Raw genomic sequence first — 19,461 nt, 5'->3', positions numbered from 1 at the left:
ACTTTTATTAAAGTATCAAGTATCAAACTATACTGAATCAACTTGAAAGCTTATGCAATACCAAGTACCTGTCAATTCATAATAAACCATTAAATGTTGTTTTATAATCAAATTAATATTACACTCCTATTTTTTCCAAAGAAAATTAAGCCAATAAATAACTTCCTGGAGAACAGAATAGTTTCATGTCAGAAATAATTGCTTTTGTGAATGGATATTTCAACTAATAATTTTCTCCGACTTTCATGACAATAATCTATTTACTTCACAATTTGCATGGTATTTCACGAGTCGTAACAGTGGTTCAATGACTACCTGATAGATAATGAGGAAATACAATATTAACCCTTACCCTGCTAAATTTCTACAATGAACTCGTCCTTCCTTCAATTTGGACAGTACCATTAACTATTTAAAGGTCTACATACCAAAAAGATACTGACTGAATGGCGAACAGTGTAGATCATGATCAGACTGCATTGATGTGCAGGCTGATCATGATCCACACTGGTCGCAAAGACAGAATCAATCGTGTCCAGCATGGTAAGGGTAAAAATCAGAAGATACAGCTTTTAATCAAACCTGCTTTTTTAGTGAAATTACAATTTTTTCAACAACAAACCCCAGTTTTAGTGCTACATGCCCTCAGCTGCTGAAGTGTGACTACCTTTTATCGCTTTGGTCATGCCTTTGTTGGAGGTTAAAAATGGTTTCAGATATACTGCTGTCATATATCATTCTAATAATTACAGGCACAATTGCAACATCTGAACAGGTAGCCCAGGGTCAGTTTGATTGTCATTTAACATCTAAATCTATGTTTTAAAAAAAAAACCTAATGTTTTCATCAATGTCTCCACAAAGTGATTTTGCAACAAAATACAGCCTTGATATGAACTCACTGTATTACTTAGTTTCATGTATGCATAAGAAGTCTCTCTAAACTTCCTGAAATCTGACAACATATCGAGAAATATCTCCAAATTTAATTTTGAATTAATTTCAAATGACTTCCTTGAGTAAGGTAATAGATTCTTACTTTGGTTGGATATGACAGAAACTACAAAACAACGTCTGTCTTGTTTCGAATGACTTCACATCTGGTAAAAGGCCACTTTCTGAAAAAGTATACATTTAATATGCGTGTGAATCTACTGTAAGTTTGAAAGACTTTGAAAGTTACTACATCAACCTGAAATAAATTGAAACTGAAAACACCATTCAAATCTGTGACATTTTCTATTTGTTTTGTTATATAAAAGGCAATAGGTAAGTACCTCTTCATGCTTTACATTGAAAGAGAACTTGTAATATTCACTTAACCTCCTGATATACTAATATGTACATTCTCTACCTTTAAATTTAAGTCGTATATAAGTTCAAATTTAAAAAAGTGTATAACATTCTACTATTTCTTAACAGTCTGTACCTGAATACGGTGACATTAACGGTACACAATACATTATTGTGTACAACTTCTTCTCTCCCACGTCTTTTGTCTTCTCCCCAAGAGAACCGTTGGACGACGACTCCGATGTCATCTGGATAGCATCTGGTGACTGTGAATTTACGGACGTCGAGGTCGACTCTAACCAGCTAGGATATGTACCCATTCTTGCAACTTCGCTACTTGTCATTTTCTTTCTCGAAAATGTACATTGGAATGGAGTGTAATAATCCTGCTTTCGTAAGCTGAACCCTGAAGACCCGAGGCTTTTGAATTTTCTGAAAATTTGAAACACAAATATGTGTCTTAATCAATCAACTTTCTCAAGAAAAAAAATCTGATTCTATTACACTGACCAGCTTGAAATGTAGCTTTTATGGGAGGAGGACAATGATAATTGTCTCCTTTAGATCTTCAGAAACAAATCTTTTCTCGAATGTGTATAAAGACGTTAACCTTAGGGAGTTTTAACTAAACACTAAATGTTCAAAAGTATACATTTCATCATGACCTCAAACTAACAGGCCTGAAAGCCCAACCTACCTATCTATTTACAAAAGTGAAAACTTAAAGTCAAATATCTCATGCTTCAATATGAGCCGCGCCATGAGAAAACCAACATAGTGCGTTTGCGACCAGCATGGATCCAGACCAGCCTGCGCACCCGCGCAGTCTGGTCAGGATCCATGCTGTTTGCTTTCAAAGACTACTGCAATTAGAGAAACCGTTAGCAAACAGCATGGATCCTGACAAGACTGCGCGGATGGTCGCAAAGCCACTATGCTGGTTTTCTCATGGCACGGCTCAATTATGTTTTCCGAGTTCAGTAGCTGAAGTTACATTTGTAGAGAAAGTAAATTTATAAACCTGCCAACAGCGCTACTACTGGGTTTTAGCCTTTAGTGATGGGGGTTAAACTGTATGCTTATGGATTACAAGGTCTTGAGTTCGAGCCCTGGCAGGGACCTCAAGTTTTTATACTCTTGGTGTATTTTACATGACAAATCGAAAAAGATTTGCTATAAAACAATTAATTGTGTTGCACTAAAGGCCAGTACTGCTATTTTGTGGTGGTAGAACTTTGTGGATTTAAAGATGTATATTGGAATATGATTTGCTTTCATGGACTGGCACAACCTCAAATCCCATGAAAACCATGAATTCCGATGTATGGCTACTAGTAATTTGGGGTAAGGTGTACAATGACCTGATTGCTACCAAACAAGTTTATTGTTTAATATTGGCGCAACTTCAAAATCCACAAAAAAACTGATAACACCAAAAGTGGTTGCCAATAGTGATAACAATTTTAAAATAATCCTTGACTGCCATCTAACTTAGTTACAGAACAAATTTTTCTTATAAAAGCGCCACATACCTCAGTCTAAAGTAAAAGATCTTTGATTCTCCAGAAACTTCTGTGTCAGAGGCTGAAATTACATACAACAAAGATCAAATTCACATACCCAATAAACAAAGTTCAGAAAATAGCCACTCCTACAAATCAACAAACATTTTTTCCTTCCATAAGTCTATCTCCTTAATTAAAGTAAAGCCTTTCTTCCTTGTCAGTAAAACATGAATGTCTTACCTAATTACATTGAATACAAATATCATCTTGAGTTACATGTTTTAAGTATGAACTGTCACTGAGAAAACCTATTACAGTTTTACACACAAGCCAATGTAAAAAGTAGGGGTTTCCCTAAAAAAAATTGATACAGGGCCATCATGACCCCTTCGTGTTTGGCATTGGGGGTCATTTTCATCTTTTTAATTGTTTAGAAAGGAGGAAAGAGCAAAAATGTAAAAATAACATAATCTTAAGTGGACTGACACAGCGGGGACTAGATTTTGCGGTTTAATAATTTCAATAAATAGCAAGCCATGTTTATTAATGGGCTAGAGTACTTCTAGCAGGAACCATGTGGCTACAAAAGACCATGCAGCCCTTTCTTTGAACACATAGCAGACAACAGAAAACATACGTTTGAGCCATTTTGTTAAACGTTTTACCTTATCAAGTCATTGTGAGGTGTATCAGATTGTTAAACTCGAGACTCAGTCTACTTCAGTACATAGTATAGACTGGTTTACAATGTATACAGACCCCAGAGTTTACCTGATAAGTAAACATTGGTCGCATCCTATATTATTAATTCGTACTGACGCATAAACTAATGCTTACTTAGAGAAACTAGAATCTGCACAAAAATTGACTGAAAATTTTGTCAGTTCATTTGTGTCATCAATGACACATTCAGAATATTTTGGGGGTCATTTGGGAATATGGTGTGCTAAAACGCACAAAAATATGCGTCAAGGAAAACCGTAAAAAATGAGGCTGGCTACTCATAGTTTTAGGCAACAATGTCATGTACATTATTTACCTGATTGACAAACATGTTTATTGTCTGAAATGGGTAAACCAACTGTATGAACAGAAACTCCAAATTTGTGAAATAAAATTCTTATTCAGAGCACTGGTGTGTAAAATGGTTGTGTTCCCCAGTTTATACAAACTATAACACCCAACTGCAAGTCAAGACTCACAATAATGCATCCTTCATATTTCATTTCATTTCATGAATACACCAAATCTAAATAAATCTTTATTACCCATAAATAATTTTTAACTGCAGTTGTAATTTTTTGGTAAAGAAACACCAAGGTCATTCTAAGTAATAAAATACCTTCTTTGTCATCTTCTGGTGTCCGATGAAAGCTAATGAAAGTGATGAGATCTTTTTTGTGAACATAGTCATCAAACGATCTCCCAATCCAGCTCTCCTAAAAATGAAATGGTGAATATTTGAAAGGTGCTCTTATATTTATTTTGTTGATAACTAGAGCTATCACTAAAGGTGATGAATGTACCCCCCGCATGCACTGACACAGTACATTGCAATTTGACGCACACAAGATTGCATAATTATGTGGACTGTATGTATATAGACTATATACTATATACAGTATAGTAACAAAAAACAAAGTCCCATAACTATGCAGAATATTTATCTAAAAGAATGTAACATGCACCATGCACAACTAGGGTTGGTACTGATCACTTGTGTGAAGTTTCATTAAATTGTGTGTAAGGGTTTGGTAGATTAGGCACGCACAAGATTGCATATGCAGACTGTATGTACATAGTATGTTAACAAGAAACAAAGTCCCATAACTCTGCAATTTTTTGTCGCTGAAAGAACCTAACATGCCCCATGCACAACTACTGTTGTTACTGATCACTTGTGTGAAGTTTCATTAAATTGTGTCAAGGGGATGAGGAGAGATGGTGCGCACAAGATTGTGTCTATGTATATAGTATAGTAGCAAAAAAACAAAGTCCCATAACTCTGCAAATTTTTTTTCTGAAAGAACCTAACATGCCCCATGCACAACTACTGTTGTTACTGATCACTTGTGTGAAGTTTCATTAAATTGTGTCAAGGGGATGAGGAGAGATGGTGCGCACAAGATTGTGTCTATGTATATAGTATAGTAACAAAAAAACAAAGTCCCATAACTCTGCAAATTTTTTTTCTAAAAGAACCTAACATGCCCCAAGCACAACTACTGTTGGTACTGATCACTTGTGTGAAGTTTCATTAAATTGTGTCAAGGGGATGAGGAGAGATGGTGCGCACAAGATTGTGTCTATGTATATAGTATAGTAACAAAAAAACAAAGTCCCATAACTCTGCAAATTTTTTTTCTAAAAGAACCTTACATGCCCCATGCACAACTACTGTTGGTACTGATCACTTGTGTGAAGTTTCATTAAATTTTGTCAAGGGGATAAGGAGAGATGGTGCGCACAAGATTGCGTCTACGGACAGACGGCCAGACGGACAGACAGACAGACAACCTGAAACCAGTATACCCCCCCTTACAACTTTGTTGTCGGGGGGTACAATAAAATTGACTTCCACCACCATCATATACCAATATAAGTTTTGCCGGTGGTGGCAAAAAAGCTCAAAAATAGTGGAACTGAAGTCATTGCTCTCAAAACCAAAGAGAACATTACTATAATGTGCATCTTAAACAAGAGCACAGCCTTGGGGGTGAAGACGCTCACTGGAGGTTTTTGTCTCTATATAACAGAAATATTGTCCCACCCGTTGTTTTTATGATATTTTCTAAGTCCAAAAGGGGCCATAATTCATGCAAAAAGCAATGCAGAGTTACCGTACTTGCTGTCCAGAGTCAGCTTTTAATGGCGAATAACTGCTCCAAGTTTTAAAGCAATAGCTTTGATCGTTAAGGAGAAAAGTTGATATAAACTCAAAACTTAACCAAGAAATCTGATATTTTCTAAGTCCAAAGGGACCATAAAGCAGGATGGAGTCATGTTTCTTGCTGTACAGAGTCAACTATTCATGGTGAACAAGTGTTGCAAGTTTTAAAGCAATAGCATTGATAGTTCAGGAGAAAAGCTGACCTAAACATAAAACTTAACCAGGCAATGCCAACACCAATGCCAACGCTGATCAAGTGATGACAATAGCTCCTTTTTTTTCTTCAAAATATCAGATGAGCTAAAAACAATAATTGGCTTAACTTCCAACATATTCAATTGTGATAAACAAAACTCTGGATTTTACTAAGTTTAAAGAACCATAAGAATATAACAAAACCTGCATTTGTGTTTTTTTCTTCTTGATGATGTTTCCTTGGGATAAAAACTTTGTTTTCATTACTTTTTCTGTGTGAAAACATGACAAGGCAGTGCTTTATTTCTACCTTTGTTAACTTCAAACACTAGAAAGTACAATGTCTATAGTTTTACTCTACAGACAAAATATACTACAAACAAGAGTTGCCAGATGTGTTGCAATTCTGATCATTAGTTTCAGATGTATGTAAACTGATGGATGCCAGGCCATCTATCTACAATAACATCTCGCCCATGGTTCACAAGAACTTAAACATGGTTCACACAAACATATGATGAAAGGCCCTTGAAAGTTCATTCCCATTCCTTATCAAAAAGACCTATGTAAAATATTACCCAGCTCAATTTTTTTACAGAGCAGAAAGAGGCTTAAATCATTACCCATTTAAACACTTTTTTCTATTTTTCTTTAAAATTCCTTTCTTGTGAGAATTTAAAACTGAGATTAAATGATGCAGAAATGTTATATATTGTTGCACTCAGGCCTTTCAAGTCCATTTTAAAAACATCATAAGTTCAACTGAAAGGATCAGGAACATCATAATCCTACCTTGGGATAGCCAAGCACATATTTCATATTGGCCGACACAGCCCTGACTATATGATCACTTGAAGATATGATGATGCGTAGCTCATCCTGTAATAACAACATGTTAGCATTATTATATGTAATTAAATATATGTAATTTAATATATGTATTTAACTATCTAATTAATATTAAGATTTTCTACAGAATCAATACCAGCTTTCATATCATATTTAAACCTTTCATGTTAGGTAACTGCAATGTCATCTATTGATTAAAGATTTCAACTGTCAACAGCACTAAGAACAATGTAATTACAATGGATAGTAATTGACAAGTGCGAAATTCCGCTGTAAGCATGCCTGATTACATCTTTAATATAACTGTAAAGTATTTAAACATGCTGGCTGGCTTTACATTATTTTCTAGACTGATACAGCTTGTAACATTTCTCACAAACGTATGAGACGGTTGTAAATATGTGAAACAATCCTTCCTTTCAACTGAATGTCAAGGATGAGATTTTCAGACAATATAGACTTTACGCAATCAACATTTTTACTGTTTCTGGTATCAATGCATCCACATGTAAATCTAAAGCTGTTCAATTCATGTCTTAGGGCCATTCATATTACTATCGCAACTGCATGATCATAACAAGAGCTGTCTGATGAAAGGGCACTCAACTATTTGAAGCCAATCAACCTAATACAAAAGCTTAATACAAAAGCTTAAAATTTTCATAATTAATATCTTGCTTTTATTTTGTCAAGATTATTCTTTGGTTGAACATAGAAATCTTGTGACAGTTTTGCATGTAAGCATGCAGGGTTTTTTCTTGCTGTTTTGGGAACATAACCTATACCCCAAAAATTGGGAATTTTGACGCATAAATGTTCTGAATTGGGAAATATTTAGTCCCATAGTATATAGTAAGAATGTGTTTAAGCACTTTGTCATACACTTGTTTCACATTGTACAACCTCTTTAACATACTGCCAATACAAAATTGTTCATAATTTGGTCAATGTTTGTGCAATTTTGATGAAATTTTTTTCAGAATGTAGACTGGGAATTTTTGCCCTGATTTTGGGAAAAAACATACTTTTTAGCATTGGGAATATAGCCCAATAACGGCTATAAAAATGGCCGAAAAAAACACCTGGCATGTTTGTCATGAATTGTGGAACCAAATGTTTTCTGTCTTTCCACACCTTTGGCATCAAGAGATGACCCCAAGTGGAATGTTTCATATCTTTGGCTTTCATTTTAACAAAATTATGTCCCTTGTTCAACTTTTGAAAATTTTGTTTAACCTTTTGTATGTAAGCTTAATTTTTATTTTACATTAAAAATGAGGTTATTTCATGATACCATAGTCACATGACACAATTACAGGTCATATAACAACTTTTCTAGCTTTTGATTGTGGAGGAAGACCCAAGGTGTCCCTATAGACATTATTCCACGCACTGGTGGGTACGTGGTTAGAACCGCCGACCTTTCGCAAGATAGCTGGATGGCTTCTTCACATGAAGAATTTTACACCCAGTGAGATTTCAAGAGGCAAATGATTCAGTCAGTGACCTTAAACACCCAGCCACCTCATTTCTTAAGCTCAATGACTGAATAAGAAAAATGAACTTACACTTGACTTGAGTGACTCGCATGTCAAACTTTCGTGAGAGTCAGACTCATATACTGTATGTGAGAGATCAGCCGGTGGTCCCATATACTGATCCCCTTCAAGATTTGGCATCGCTTTCTTTTTTGTTCGACTCCCTTCTTTTGCATCTGGAAGAGAAATTGTCACATATTTTTACACAGATATAGTTTTAATCTTTCTTTTCATGACGTTTTATTGTCTCATCAATGCTACAGTCACTTAAAAGCAGTTTGGAAACCTTAACTGTCATTTTCTGTGATTCTGTTTTCCCTACTAAAAAAGAGGTGGATGTCAAATTATTTCAAATACATTTTCTTCTATCAAACCAATTCACCTGAAGATCAAACTTGTAAGCCCAGGATTGTCATGTACTCTCCTTATTGAGTCACTGTTCTACTCATTATATTCTACTCAGTTAAATTCAATCAATTGTTCTAATGCTATTATGGTGGACTACTTTTTCTGGATTACAAGGTTGCTACAGTCTGAAATAAAATTAAACAACCGATCAAGGTTCCAACTGATCGTCAAATCAGTGTATAAAATGTAACAATGATGATTGCATGCACCAACAAAATAACTCCTATGGCCAGAACCATGTATGAAATTTCATGTGATGGACTAAAACAGCTACTTTGTGAGGAAATGTGCAGATTTAAGATAAAGCATAAAATTATGGTAATTTTATTAGTTCACTGGGATTTTAATTCACCGAATGACGCACAGAAATTTGTCCCTTTGAATATTAACCTTTAGCCTGCTGGTGGCAACCGACCAGGGACCAGTGCAGATTGATCATGGTCTGCACTGTTTGCTATTCAATCTGTAATTTTTTAGTGAACACCCCTTCGAATGATAAATGGTATTGCAGGAATTGAATGATGGACCAGTTCATTTTAGAAATTTAGGAGGCTAAATGTTAATGATGTCATGGTATCAACAGTATTTCAGACTTAAAATGGCTGATACCTGACCAATCTGCTATTTTGAAATTACAACTAAATTTCTCATCGAATATCTAGTAACATATTTCTTGTCACAGAAAACATCTCCTCCTACAAGGAAGTATTTTGAGAGATGTTTATAGAAGATTATTGTTCTAGTTGTTATAAGCAATGCTGTAATGTAAGGATGCTATATATACATACAAAAAAATTCTGAATATACTCTGCAGCTGTCAGTTAATTCTATGCCATTGTAAAAGTAACAATAAAACTAGATGCCCACGGGCAACATGTCGAGCCCACTCTTTGACCCCTAACTGTGACCTTGACCTTTGAGATAGAGTCCATCTCATTGAGTTTAACATTCATGCCAAATATAAACAAGATTCCTCAATGCATGTCAAAGTTATGGGCCGGACAAAATCTGACATTACCCTTGACCTCCAACTGTGACCTTGACCTTTGAGATAGGAACCTGGGATTTGCGCATGACACTCCATCTTACTGAGGTTAACAATCATGCCACATATAAACAAGATTCCTAAATGCATGTCAAAATTATGGGCCGGACAAGATCTGACATGACCTTTAACCTCCAACTGTGACCTTGACCTTTAAGATAGGAGCCTGGGTTTGCGCATGACACTCCGTCTCACTAAAGTTAACATTCATCACAAATATAAACCAGATTCCTCAATGCAAGTCAAAGTTATGGGCCGGACAATATCTGACATGATCTTTGACATTCATCTGTGACCTTGACTTTTAAGATAGGACCCAAGGGTTTGTGCATGACACCCCATCTCACTGCGGTTAACATTCATGCAAAATAGAAACAAGATTGCTCCATGCATGTCAAAGCTATGGTCCGGACAAACAAATCCGGATGGATGCACGGATGCATATACATACACCAAACAGCCATTTGGACAATTATGTCCGCTTCTGCAAGCGGGCTTGACAAAAAATCCCTAAGCATTCAGAAAACAAAAGTCTGGGTGCACATGTATATACTTTGTTTCACTTATTTTTAATTTGAGTGCTGCATGTGTGGGCCCATTCTCCAAATGGAATTAACCTTGTTTTTTTCTTCATAGTTAGCATATACCAACGTATTTCCTAGGATGTGTTTATCACATTGCTGAAGTACAATTATGATCATCTCAAAAAGGCTACTGTTAAATTTTCGTTCCTCTAGATATAAGAATGCTATTTATACCTTTAATCTTGCGCATGCTAGAGAGCACATGTTGCAGGGTTGACAACGTTCCACCACGACCTTCACCTTTTGCCTGAACAATAGACTTCAATTCCTTCAAATATTCCTTCACTCTCTCCTTCTTCCTTGCCTTACTGCGCTCCTTTTCTGTGTGAGCCAGGAAAGAACTGAAATAATACAAGAACTGTGTATGCAAATGTTCACGTAAGGCTGCACGCAAGCCTGCAACACCTATTAAGTTGACCTGGTTTTTTGTTTGTTTTGGGTTTAACGCCGTTTTTCAACAGTATTTCAGTCATGTAACGGCGGTACGTTGACCTGGTTGGTGCGTTTTATCTGCTTTGCAATGTAATTTTAAAGACCTGCTCCAGTCCTACCTTTTAACCTTAAACTGTCACTGAAAAAGCATGAAAATCCTGACTATGAACAGTGATGCCTGTCAAAATAGAGTCTATTTTATACAAAATTCTATATAAAATACCTGTGGTTTTGCATGCTAAAGTGTGGCGTGTGGCTGTTAACTGTTACCTATTGTAATCATGGGTTGCATACACACAATAGAATTTGAATAGATGCGGAGCAGGGCTTCAAGTTGCTTATCTTTTTAGGGAAATAAAGCAGCTGAGCATGGTTTCATTAACCTTTAGCCTGCTAAATTTCTAAAATGGACAGGTCCATCATTCAATTTGGACAATATCGTTTATTATTCAAAGGGGTGTGCACTGATTTACTGATTGAATAGACTGAACAGTGCAGGCCATGATCAGCCTGCAAGGAATTTAGTGGATTAAAGCAACAGCTATGATAGTTTAGAAAAGCTGACCTAAACATAAAACTTAACCAGGCAATATTAGTAGGTAATAATTATGGTCCCCTACTATGAATTACTCATGCCCCCACCCATGCTCCCCACTAAAGAAACCATGAGCCACAACAATATTTCCTATTAAAAAGAGCAAATCACAACTGAATCATTAAGTGTAAGTAATACATAGTATCCATGGTTACAACATATATGTCTTCTTTTTTAATCAAGAAATACTGGAATCATGTTAACATGCACGGAATTTCAGACAAACAATTTTCAGGAGAAAATTAAGTCAGGATAAGAAAACACAAATCTCTATAAATATAGTAAGCAATTTAAAGGAAACTTAAACCGATTTTGATATTTCATTTTAATCACTAAGTGGGGAAGGGGTCTGTGCCTAACATTCTGGGAAAGTGGAATAATAATCCTGATATAAGGGGAAAACTGCATGTTTGGGAGAAATTTTCTGGTGTGATGCCTACAAATGGTCTCTGCTCTAAAAGAAAGAAAAGCCCTCTATTTTTAGTTTCAAGGTTTTCTTCAAAGGTTAGCATAACTAAACTTTTTTTCAAAGGTTGGCATAATAATAATAACTATGGTGTAATAGCTTTTGTATCTGCACACTTTTTTCTCTGACACTGCAGACAAATCTACCTACTTTCAAGGCATTAACATAAATTCCAACTAGTCCAAAAGAAAAACTGATACAGAAAAATCTCTATAAAATAGCACCAGTAAGGTTCAAACCATTAAATGGATTATCTAGTTACCAATTATAATTGTATTCTGTATTTATAAAGTTGCATTAAAATGGAACTGCACACTTTTAAATTAATATTTCCATAGTATAACTTACAGTTTATCAATTAAAACCATTGCCTTGAGGTATATATCACACAAAGGAAATACAAGGTTTTTTTCTACTGCACATAGCTTGTTACTGTAGGAATACTACATGACTGCCCCCCAACATTAAACCTATCTATGTGCTCCGTTATTGAATGTACAGTCTAAATACTGTAGGTGACCCCTGCAACATATTAAGAGAGTGTAATTGTCAATAGAGAGTATTATACCTGCAACCACTGGTCGACGGCTCATTTTCCTCTTGTGTATCAACTCCACTACAAGACATTGTGAAGTTGCTCCCACTGAAGAAACTGAAAATATACATAGTGAATGTCACTATTCTGAGACCATAATTTGGTTGTAAAAATACAAAGAAATTCGTGTACTTGTTGGGAACCATTATCCGGACAGGACCAGTTTCCGGACAGGACCAGTTTCCGGACACATGTAATAATATGAATCATTTGGATGTTTGTTCTTCATGTCAACGACAACCCGCTGTTTCACAAGGCTGTATAATGTTATAGGTTTTATGATGATATCTTACCTTTGTTTACAAAAAAAACTTTTTATCTCAAGAGGGCATGAAAATAGCATTGTGCATGCGCAGTAGTTTTAACTTGTCGAGGTATCAAGTGGGAAAGAAATAATTAAACTGCATAGATCTTGATTTTGTGCTGATAAGATGTTACTGCACAGTAATAGTTAAATAAAATGAAGGGCTGTCAATTTTTGCACTAACTTCATTACATATCTGTTTATCAAGAATTTGTGTAAGATGAAATTTGAGTTTTTGAGTTAGCATCTCTTTACTTTAGATGCTATTGAAAGTCAAGTTATCTTTCATGTGCACTGTTGAAAAGATTCATGATAAAGCAATGTGTAAAAATAGTTTACTTATTTCAATATCAAAATAACAGCAAACCATCGCCAAAATATTTGTCCAGCTACTGGTTTACCACTCAGGAAAAATAACATCTTTTTATGACCCCATTTGAGGCCCCAGGAAACCCATACCGTCACTTCGTAATGCTGATTACAATATCGGATCTTAGGTAGGAGCTGAAGTCTGTGCAGTATGGATTTCATTAAGTCAAAAACAATTTGAGAAAATAATGGAGGCAAAATTATAGAAAAAATTTGCCCGGCTACTGGTTCCCAGCCAGTAATTGTTCCAACAACATTTTTTTCATCTTTTTTACTTACTACACTACAAAAATTAAGTGTTAGGGCAACTGATTTTCAATATTCTTTCATTAACTTGCCAGATAAATTCATACCTTGAAGTTGAGCTTGATTCTCTTTTATCTTCTACTCGTCCTGGGGATTTCCAATTACTGAAAAGTGAAATTATGTAAAGGTAATGGACTCGTAATCACAAGGGCAATTTCCGTGCAATTACGCATTCTCCATCTGTGATTTTCATTTTGAGCATCCTTTGGCTACAACTGCCAAAACCTCATACAAGGAATATGTAAATGAACGGAAAATCCTGATTGTCGTTACTGCTCCACTAAACTTAACATTTATAAACCACTATATGAGCTGTGCCACAAGCAAACCAACATAGTGGTTTTGTGACCAGCATGGATCCATGCTATTCGCTATCAGTCTCTAATTGCAATAGGCTTTGAAAGCGAACAGCATGGATCCTGACCAGACTGCGCAAAAGGTCCAGGGGGTAAAAAAAACTGCGCATTATACATGGGTATTTACGGTATTGTGTGCTTTACATGTCTTCTTGATGACATAAACAACTGATTAAGTTTTGTGAGAATCTTTCCAGCTGTTTACATAAAAAGGATTGGAGTTAAGCCATTTGATTTTTTGACTTCAAAAAGTGACTCTGACCTTGAAGCAAGTGACCTGGTATGTGCACTAAAATGCATGTGGTCTTCAAGTGAGGTAACAACTGACGCTAGCTTTATGAAAATCTTCTGAATGCTTTAGCCGATACTGAGCACACACAAAGTTCAGATATTAGACTTTCGTCCTAAAAGTGTGATTTTGATCTTGCATCATTCTAGTGACACTGGTTATACACTGTGTCATAGTCTTAATGGGAATTTTAAGTCATGCGAATTTTATGAATACCTTCCCAGCAGTTGAAATGATATGTAACAGATATGATGGAAGGACTGACAGATAGATGGACCAACAGACAAACACGCCTGACTCCAATACAGCCCCTATATACTTTGTAGCCTGGGGAATATTTACTTCTTACGATGACCTAACCAATGAGCTAGGACCTGGATGTTGCATTTGACAAGTTATGAAAAGTTGCCATATTATGGAGAAATAAATTTTCTGGATAACATTAAAATCCATGATGGAAGGCATGTATGCACCAGACATAAAACAGATCCCTTCAATACCATGTTAACCCTTGAATAAACTATCAAAACCTTGTTCACTGAAAGTTGTAATTCCATAGTGAGCAAAGATGCCAAATATCATGTATTTTTCCGATCTTTTTTACTTTTCAGACAGAACCTAACATGTATCATGCACAACTACTGTTGTTACTGGTTTTATCAAATTATGTCAAGGGGATGAGGAGAGTTGGTGCACACAAGATTGTGTCTATGGACGCCCATACGATTTGGTATTAGGTGGTCATCCCATTGTTTGAAAACAATAGAATGACCACTTAAGGGACAAAAGACTTCAGTGGTGACAGAATGAATACAGAAGATTTCTATTGTCCTAGACCACACCTCATACCACCTATTAGGTATCACTCGTTTGTTTGCTCAGACAGACAACCTGAAACCCCTCTTACAATTTTGTGGGGGGGGGGGGGGGGGATACAAACATACAAAAATCTTAATAAATTTTGAAAGAAAACATCAAGTCATGTCATAACCTCAGAATAGAAGAAGATGTATATTTACCCTATCATTGGCGCTTCAAATGCGTTTTTCCCATTTTGAATGTCAAAATACATTTATCCAAATCTAGTTCATAATGAAACTCAAGTAATTACATAAAAACAAAAATTGACTGGATGAATAGCAGAAATTTCCAATCCTACAGTTTTCAGTTACCAGCGTATGTTACTGCCATGTGACTGAGATGTAAACAAATCAATATATTACGTAGACCGATAACAGAGACATAAAAAACAGATTAAGAGTCTGAACTTACCATTCCATTCAAACTGTTCTATCACACTATTAAGACACAGATCTCACAAAGAGCAAGAGGACCAAAGTGACCCTATTTCGCTCACCTGACCTTTACTATTTGACTTTGAATAATACTCATACATATGACACATTGAATCTTGAATAATTATACCTGTGTTTAGCACACAAAAACATAAAACAGGTCAAGTCCCTCCATTTGAACAAATTTGAAGAAGGACCTTTAAATGATTCTACATAATGTTTGATGGAAATCCATCAAGCAGTTCATAAGAAGTTGTTGAAAGGTTTTTTTTCTTTTTAGCTGGGGGGGTTTACCAGGAGGGGAAGGGGCCCAGGCCTGTTATTTTGGGAAAAAAATAGCTCGGTATTTGGGCAAAGAGGAATAAAAAAACCTGATGTAAAGACATTTTTTTTGGAAAACTGCATGATTTAAAAGAAATTTTCTGAGGGGAAGGTGCCTATTAACGGCCCCTATTATGAAGGAAAAAACACCCATAGAAGTTTTCTATTTTCATCTCTAGCGGCCCCTAAAAGGGACCAAGTGCTCCAATTTGAACAATCTGGAGAGTCTTGCCAGGATGCTACAGACCAAGTCTGCTGTACTTCTAATCAGCAATTTCAGAGGAGATGTTTTATAATGACCAGACCATCAACCTATACTAATAGCTGCTTCAGGTGAGCTAAAAATGTTGTTTCTGTCTTTCTGTCTGAAAAACTATCAAGTAAATAGACCCCAGCGAAAATTAACTTGTTTACTAAAATTACCATATCCCTAGCATGTATTCACATCAAACAGATTTGTCTGTCAAGACTATTTAAAGTGTCTGTCAAGACTATTTAAAGTGTCTGTCCAGACTATTTAAAGTGCTAAATGTTCTCAATTTTTCACAAGTTATTGTCAATACTGCTTGAAACATCATCCAAACATAAACTTTCAGTAACAATAGTATAAACTCAATTACTAACAATCTAAAGTGGTACAATAATGTTCTAAATGCATTAGACCTAGACATTAGGCATTTGATATAAAGATTTAATAACACTGCTAAATCTTAACAGACCTTTAGAAAAACCATGGTGAACTCTTTGTTTTATTGGTGCTTAAACTGTTAATACTTGACAATGTGATTGGGGAAAAAATTATAGTCAACCCCTGGGAGAACAACAGTTCTTTTGATATCACGATTACATGATACCAAAGTCGTATTTTTTGGACAGTACTTCTTGTAAATAGCATTTATTAAATTAAAGGGCCCTAACCATGCCTAAACCATTCAAATCTAGAGAACACTGGCATTATATATAACAAGATTAATTACCAATCTTACTACTAAGTTTGACAATTGATCAAAAGCATTATCGATCCTGTAATTTACACTCTTAACTATTACAAGAACATTTTTACTGAAGCAACAAAGTTTTCACTTTTTGTTTTTGTTGACAGTCTTTGTTAACAATTTTGTGACCCTTCTGCCTAGGTTGTACACATACAAACGATAATGTCTGCTTGTAGCACTGAGCACAATTGTAACCAAACTTTGTAGTGCTGCCTCACTGGAATATCACGCAAGATACCCTACCCAGTCAAATTTTACTGACACCAGACTAAGCAGTCCTAGTACTATCCTCTCAATGCTGCAGCAAGCAAGGAAGCTACTTGTACCATTTTTCACATCTCTAGGATGACGCTATAAGGGAGCAAACCCACAACTTTTTGCACTCAAAAAAAAGGGCGCTCTACCATTAGACAACCAAGGTGGTGAACAATAGATAAGGTTATAAAGAAACATCATGATCATACACCAGTCTATGTGTCAGTGTTGCAAACTCAACAGCTGGTAAATTAAACTTGCTGGATAGGTAATTTTTGGAGTAAAACAACAGATTGAACTAGAAGATGCTTTTTAGAAAAGCACATGTCTCCACCGATGTAATAGGCAAGAAGTCAATAGGGGACTGGAGCAAAAGTCAAAGAGTCACTGATGGTTGGCTGCGATAGGGATCATCTACTCAACATGTCCAATCATCCCACAAAGTTTCAACATTCTGGGCCTAGTGGTTCTCAAGTTATGGATTGGAAAAAGTTTTCCATGTTCTAACCCCTGTGACCTTGACCTCTGATCGAGTGACCCCCCAAAAAATAGTGGTCATCTACTCTGCATGTCCAATAATCCTATGAAGTTTCAACATTTGGGGTCAAGTGGTTCTCAAGTTATTGATGGGAAAGAATTTCCATGTTCAGGCCCCTGTGACCTTGACCTTTGCTCAAGTGACCCCAAAAATAGTAAGGGTCATCTATTTTGTAAGTTCTATCATCCTATTAAAGTTGAAGGGTTCTCAAGTTATTGATCGCAAACCGTTTTTCATGTTTTGGTCCTTGTGACCTTGACCTTTAATCAAGTGACCAAAAAATCAATATGGCTTATCTACTCTACATGTCCGAAAATCCTATGAAGTTTCAACATTCTGGGTGCAGTGGTTCTCAAGTTATTGATCAGAAATGGTTTTTAATGTTCAGGCCCCTGTGACCTTGACTTTTGATCTAGTAACCCCAAAATTAATAGGGGTCATCTTCTCTGTAAGCCCTATCACCCTATGAAGTTTGAAGGTTCTGGTTCAAATGGTTCTTAAGTTATTGATCGAAAATGATGTGTGACGGACGGATGGCCCCTGTGACCTTGACCTTTGAAGTAGTGAAAGCAATAGGAATGATCTAATCTTTAAGTCATATCATCCTATAAAATTTGAAGGTTCCAGGTCAAATGGTTCTCAAGTTCCTGATTGGAATTGGATTTCCATGATCTGGCCTGTGACCTTGATCTTTAAAAGCATGACCCAAAAATCAATAGGGGTCATCTACTCTGTATGTCCAATCATCCTATGAATTTTCAACATTCTGGGTCAAGTGGTTCTCAAGTTATTGATCATTAATGGATTTCCATGTTCAGGCCCCTGAGACCTTGACCAATGATGGAGTGACCCCAAAAACAATAGACCCTAAGGGGTCGTCATCTCCATAAACCCTGCCACCCTATGAAGTTTGAAGGTTCTAGGTCAATGGTTCTCCAGTTATTGATCCGAAATGAGTGTGTGGCAGACGGACGGATGGACAGAGCAAAAACAATATGTCTCCCCTCTCCCCCAACTCCAGTGGGGGGGAGACATAATAATTTGACAATTAAATGATTTAAGTCATTACAGTTACACAAAGTTATCAATATAACTTTCAAGACTTATATTTGATGAAAGCTTTTGAATTATCTTATTTGACAAACTTATTTTTGCTGAACTCTCACAAACTAAATCTGTCTATATATCCAGTCTATTAAGACTGGATATAATTAATTAATTCGTGCATCCTCATGCATCAACTCAATCTTGAGTATGTCCATACCAAACTCCAAAGGACGTGGGAGACCTAAAAAGACCTGGTTGGAATGTGTCAAGCGGGACTTGAAGGCTTACAACCTTGACAGCTTTGACCCACATGACAGAGAAGCATGGAGACTGGGTGTTAAACAATCTAGCCACCTGCTGCCTACCCTAGTTACTGGGACACCCGCAGCAGTCGACAAATAAACACAGGATATGATGATGATGATGATGATGATGATAAGAAAATCTGTAGTCAAATTTCTGCCACCTGTTAATAGTGACCACCTTGCTCTATAATCAGTCTATAAAAATAGCACTGTGTTTCATTTCCATGTAGAACAAATAACGAATAAAGAAAACCTAAAATATTTGTAGCTGAAATACATGTTCCTGTGACATAAAACTACAATGTACATGTATTGCATTCCTATTTCAAAGAAATCTACTGATGTATAAAGGCAAAATATCCAAGACTTTGAACTGAACTTGCTTAAATGAGCCGTGCCATGAGAAAACCAACATAGTGGCTTTGCGACCAGCATGGATCCAGACCAGCCTGCGCATCTGCGCAGTCTGGTCAGGATCCATGCTGTTCGCTTTCAAAGCCTATTGAAATTAGAGATACTGTTAGCGAACAGCATGGATCCTGACCAGACTGCGCGGATGCGCAAGCTGGTCTGGATCCATGCTGGTCGCAAAGCCACTATGTTGGTTTCCTCATGGCACGGCTCATATAAGTTATGTAGAAGCATGTGCTGTGGAGATACATTAGAAATATGTCCTTGCTTGGTGA

At 36.3% G+C, this 19,461-nt stretch overlaps 1 protein-coding gene across 2 annotated transcripts in view; it reads right to left on the bottom strand.

Moving 5' to 3' along the window:
- LOC123526667 (uncharacterized) overlaps positions 1–19,461 on the bottom strand; it is a 59,034-nt gene that overhangs the window by 30,747 nt on the left and 8,826 nt on the right. For both annotated transcript variants that reach the window (XM_053523009.1, XM_053523010.1), the window contains exons 3-11: positions 13,422–13,478; positions 12,369–12,452; positions 10,482–10,648; positions 8,301–8,446; positions 6,676–6,762; positions 4,141–4,237; positions 2,826–2,877; positions 1,430–1,725; positions 1,040–1,118 (exon numbers count right to left, since the gene is read on the bottom strand). In XM_053523009.1, coding sequence (XP_053378984.1) covers positions 1,040–1,118; positions 1,430–1,725; positions 2,826–2,877; positions 4,141–4,237; positions 6,676–6,762; positions 8,301–8,446; positions 10,482–10,648; positions 12,369–12,452; positions 13,422–13,478 — 1,065 coding nt within the window. The remainder of the gene's footprint in view (positions 1–1,039; positions 1,119–1,429; positions 1,726–2,825; positions 2,878–4,140; positions 4,238–6,675; positions 6,763–8,300; positions 8,447–10,481; positions 10,649–12,368; positions 12,453–13,421; positions 13,479–19,461) is intronic.

The sequence above is a fragment of the Mercenaria mercenaria genome, chromosome 14, assembly GCF_021730395.1.
Source record: "Mercenaria mercenaria strain notata chromosome 14, MADL_Memer_1, whole genome shotgun sequence".
In the NCBI taxonomy this organism is placed as follows: Eukaryota; Metazoa; Mollusca; class Bivalvia; order Venerida; family Veneridae; genus Mercenaria; species Mercenaria mercenaria.
This window is presented reverse-complemented; position numbering and strand designations above follow the sequence as displayed.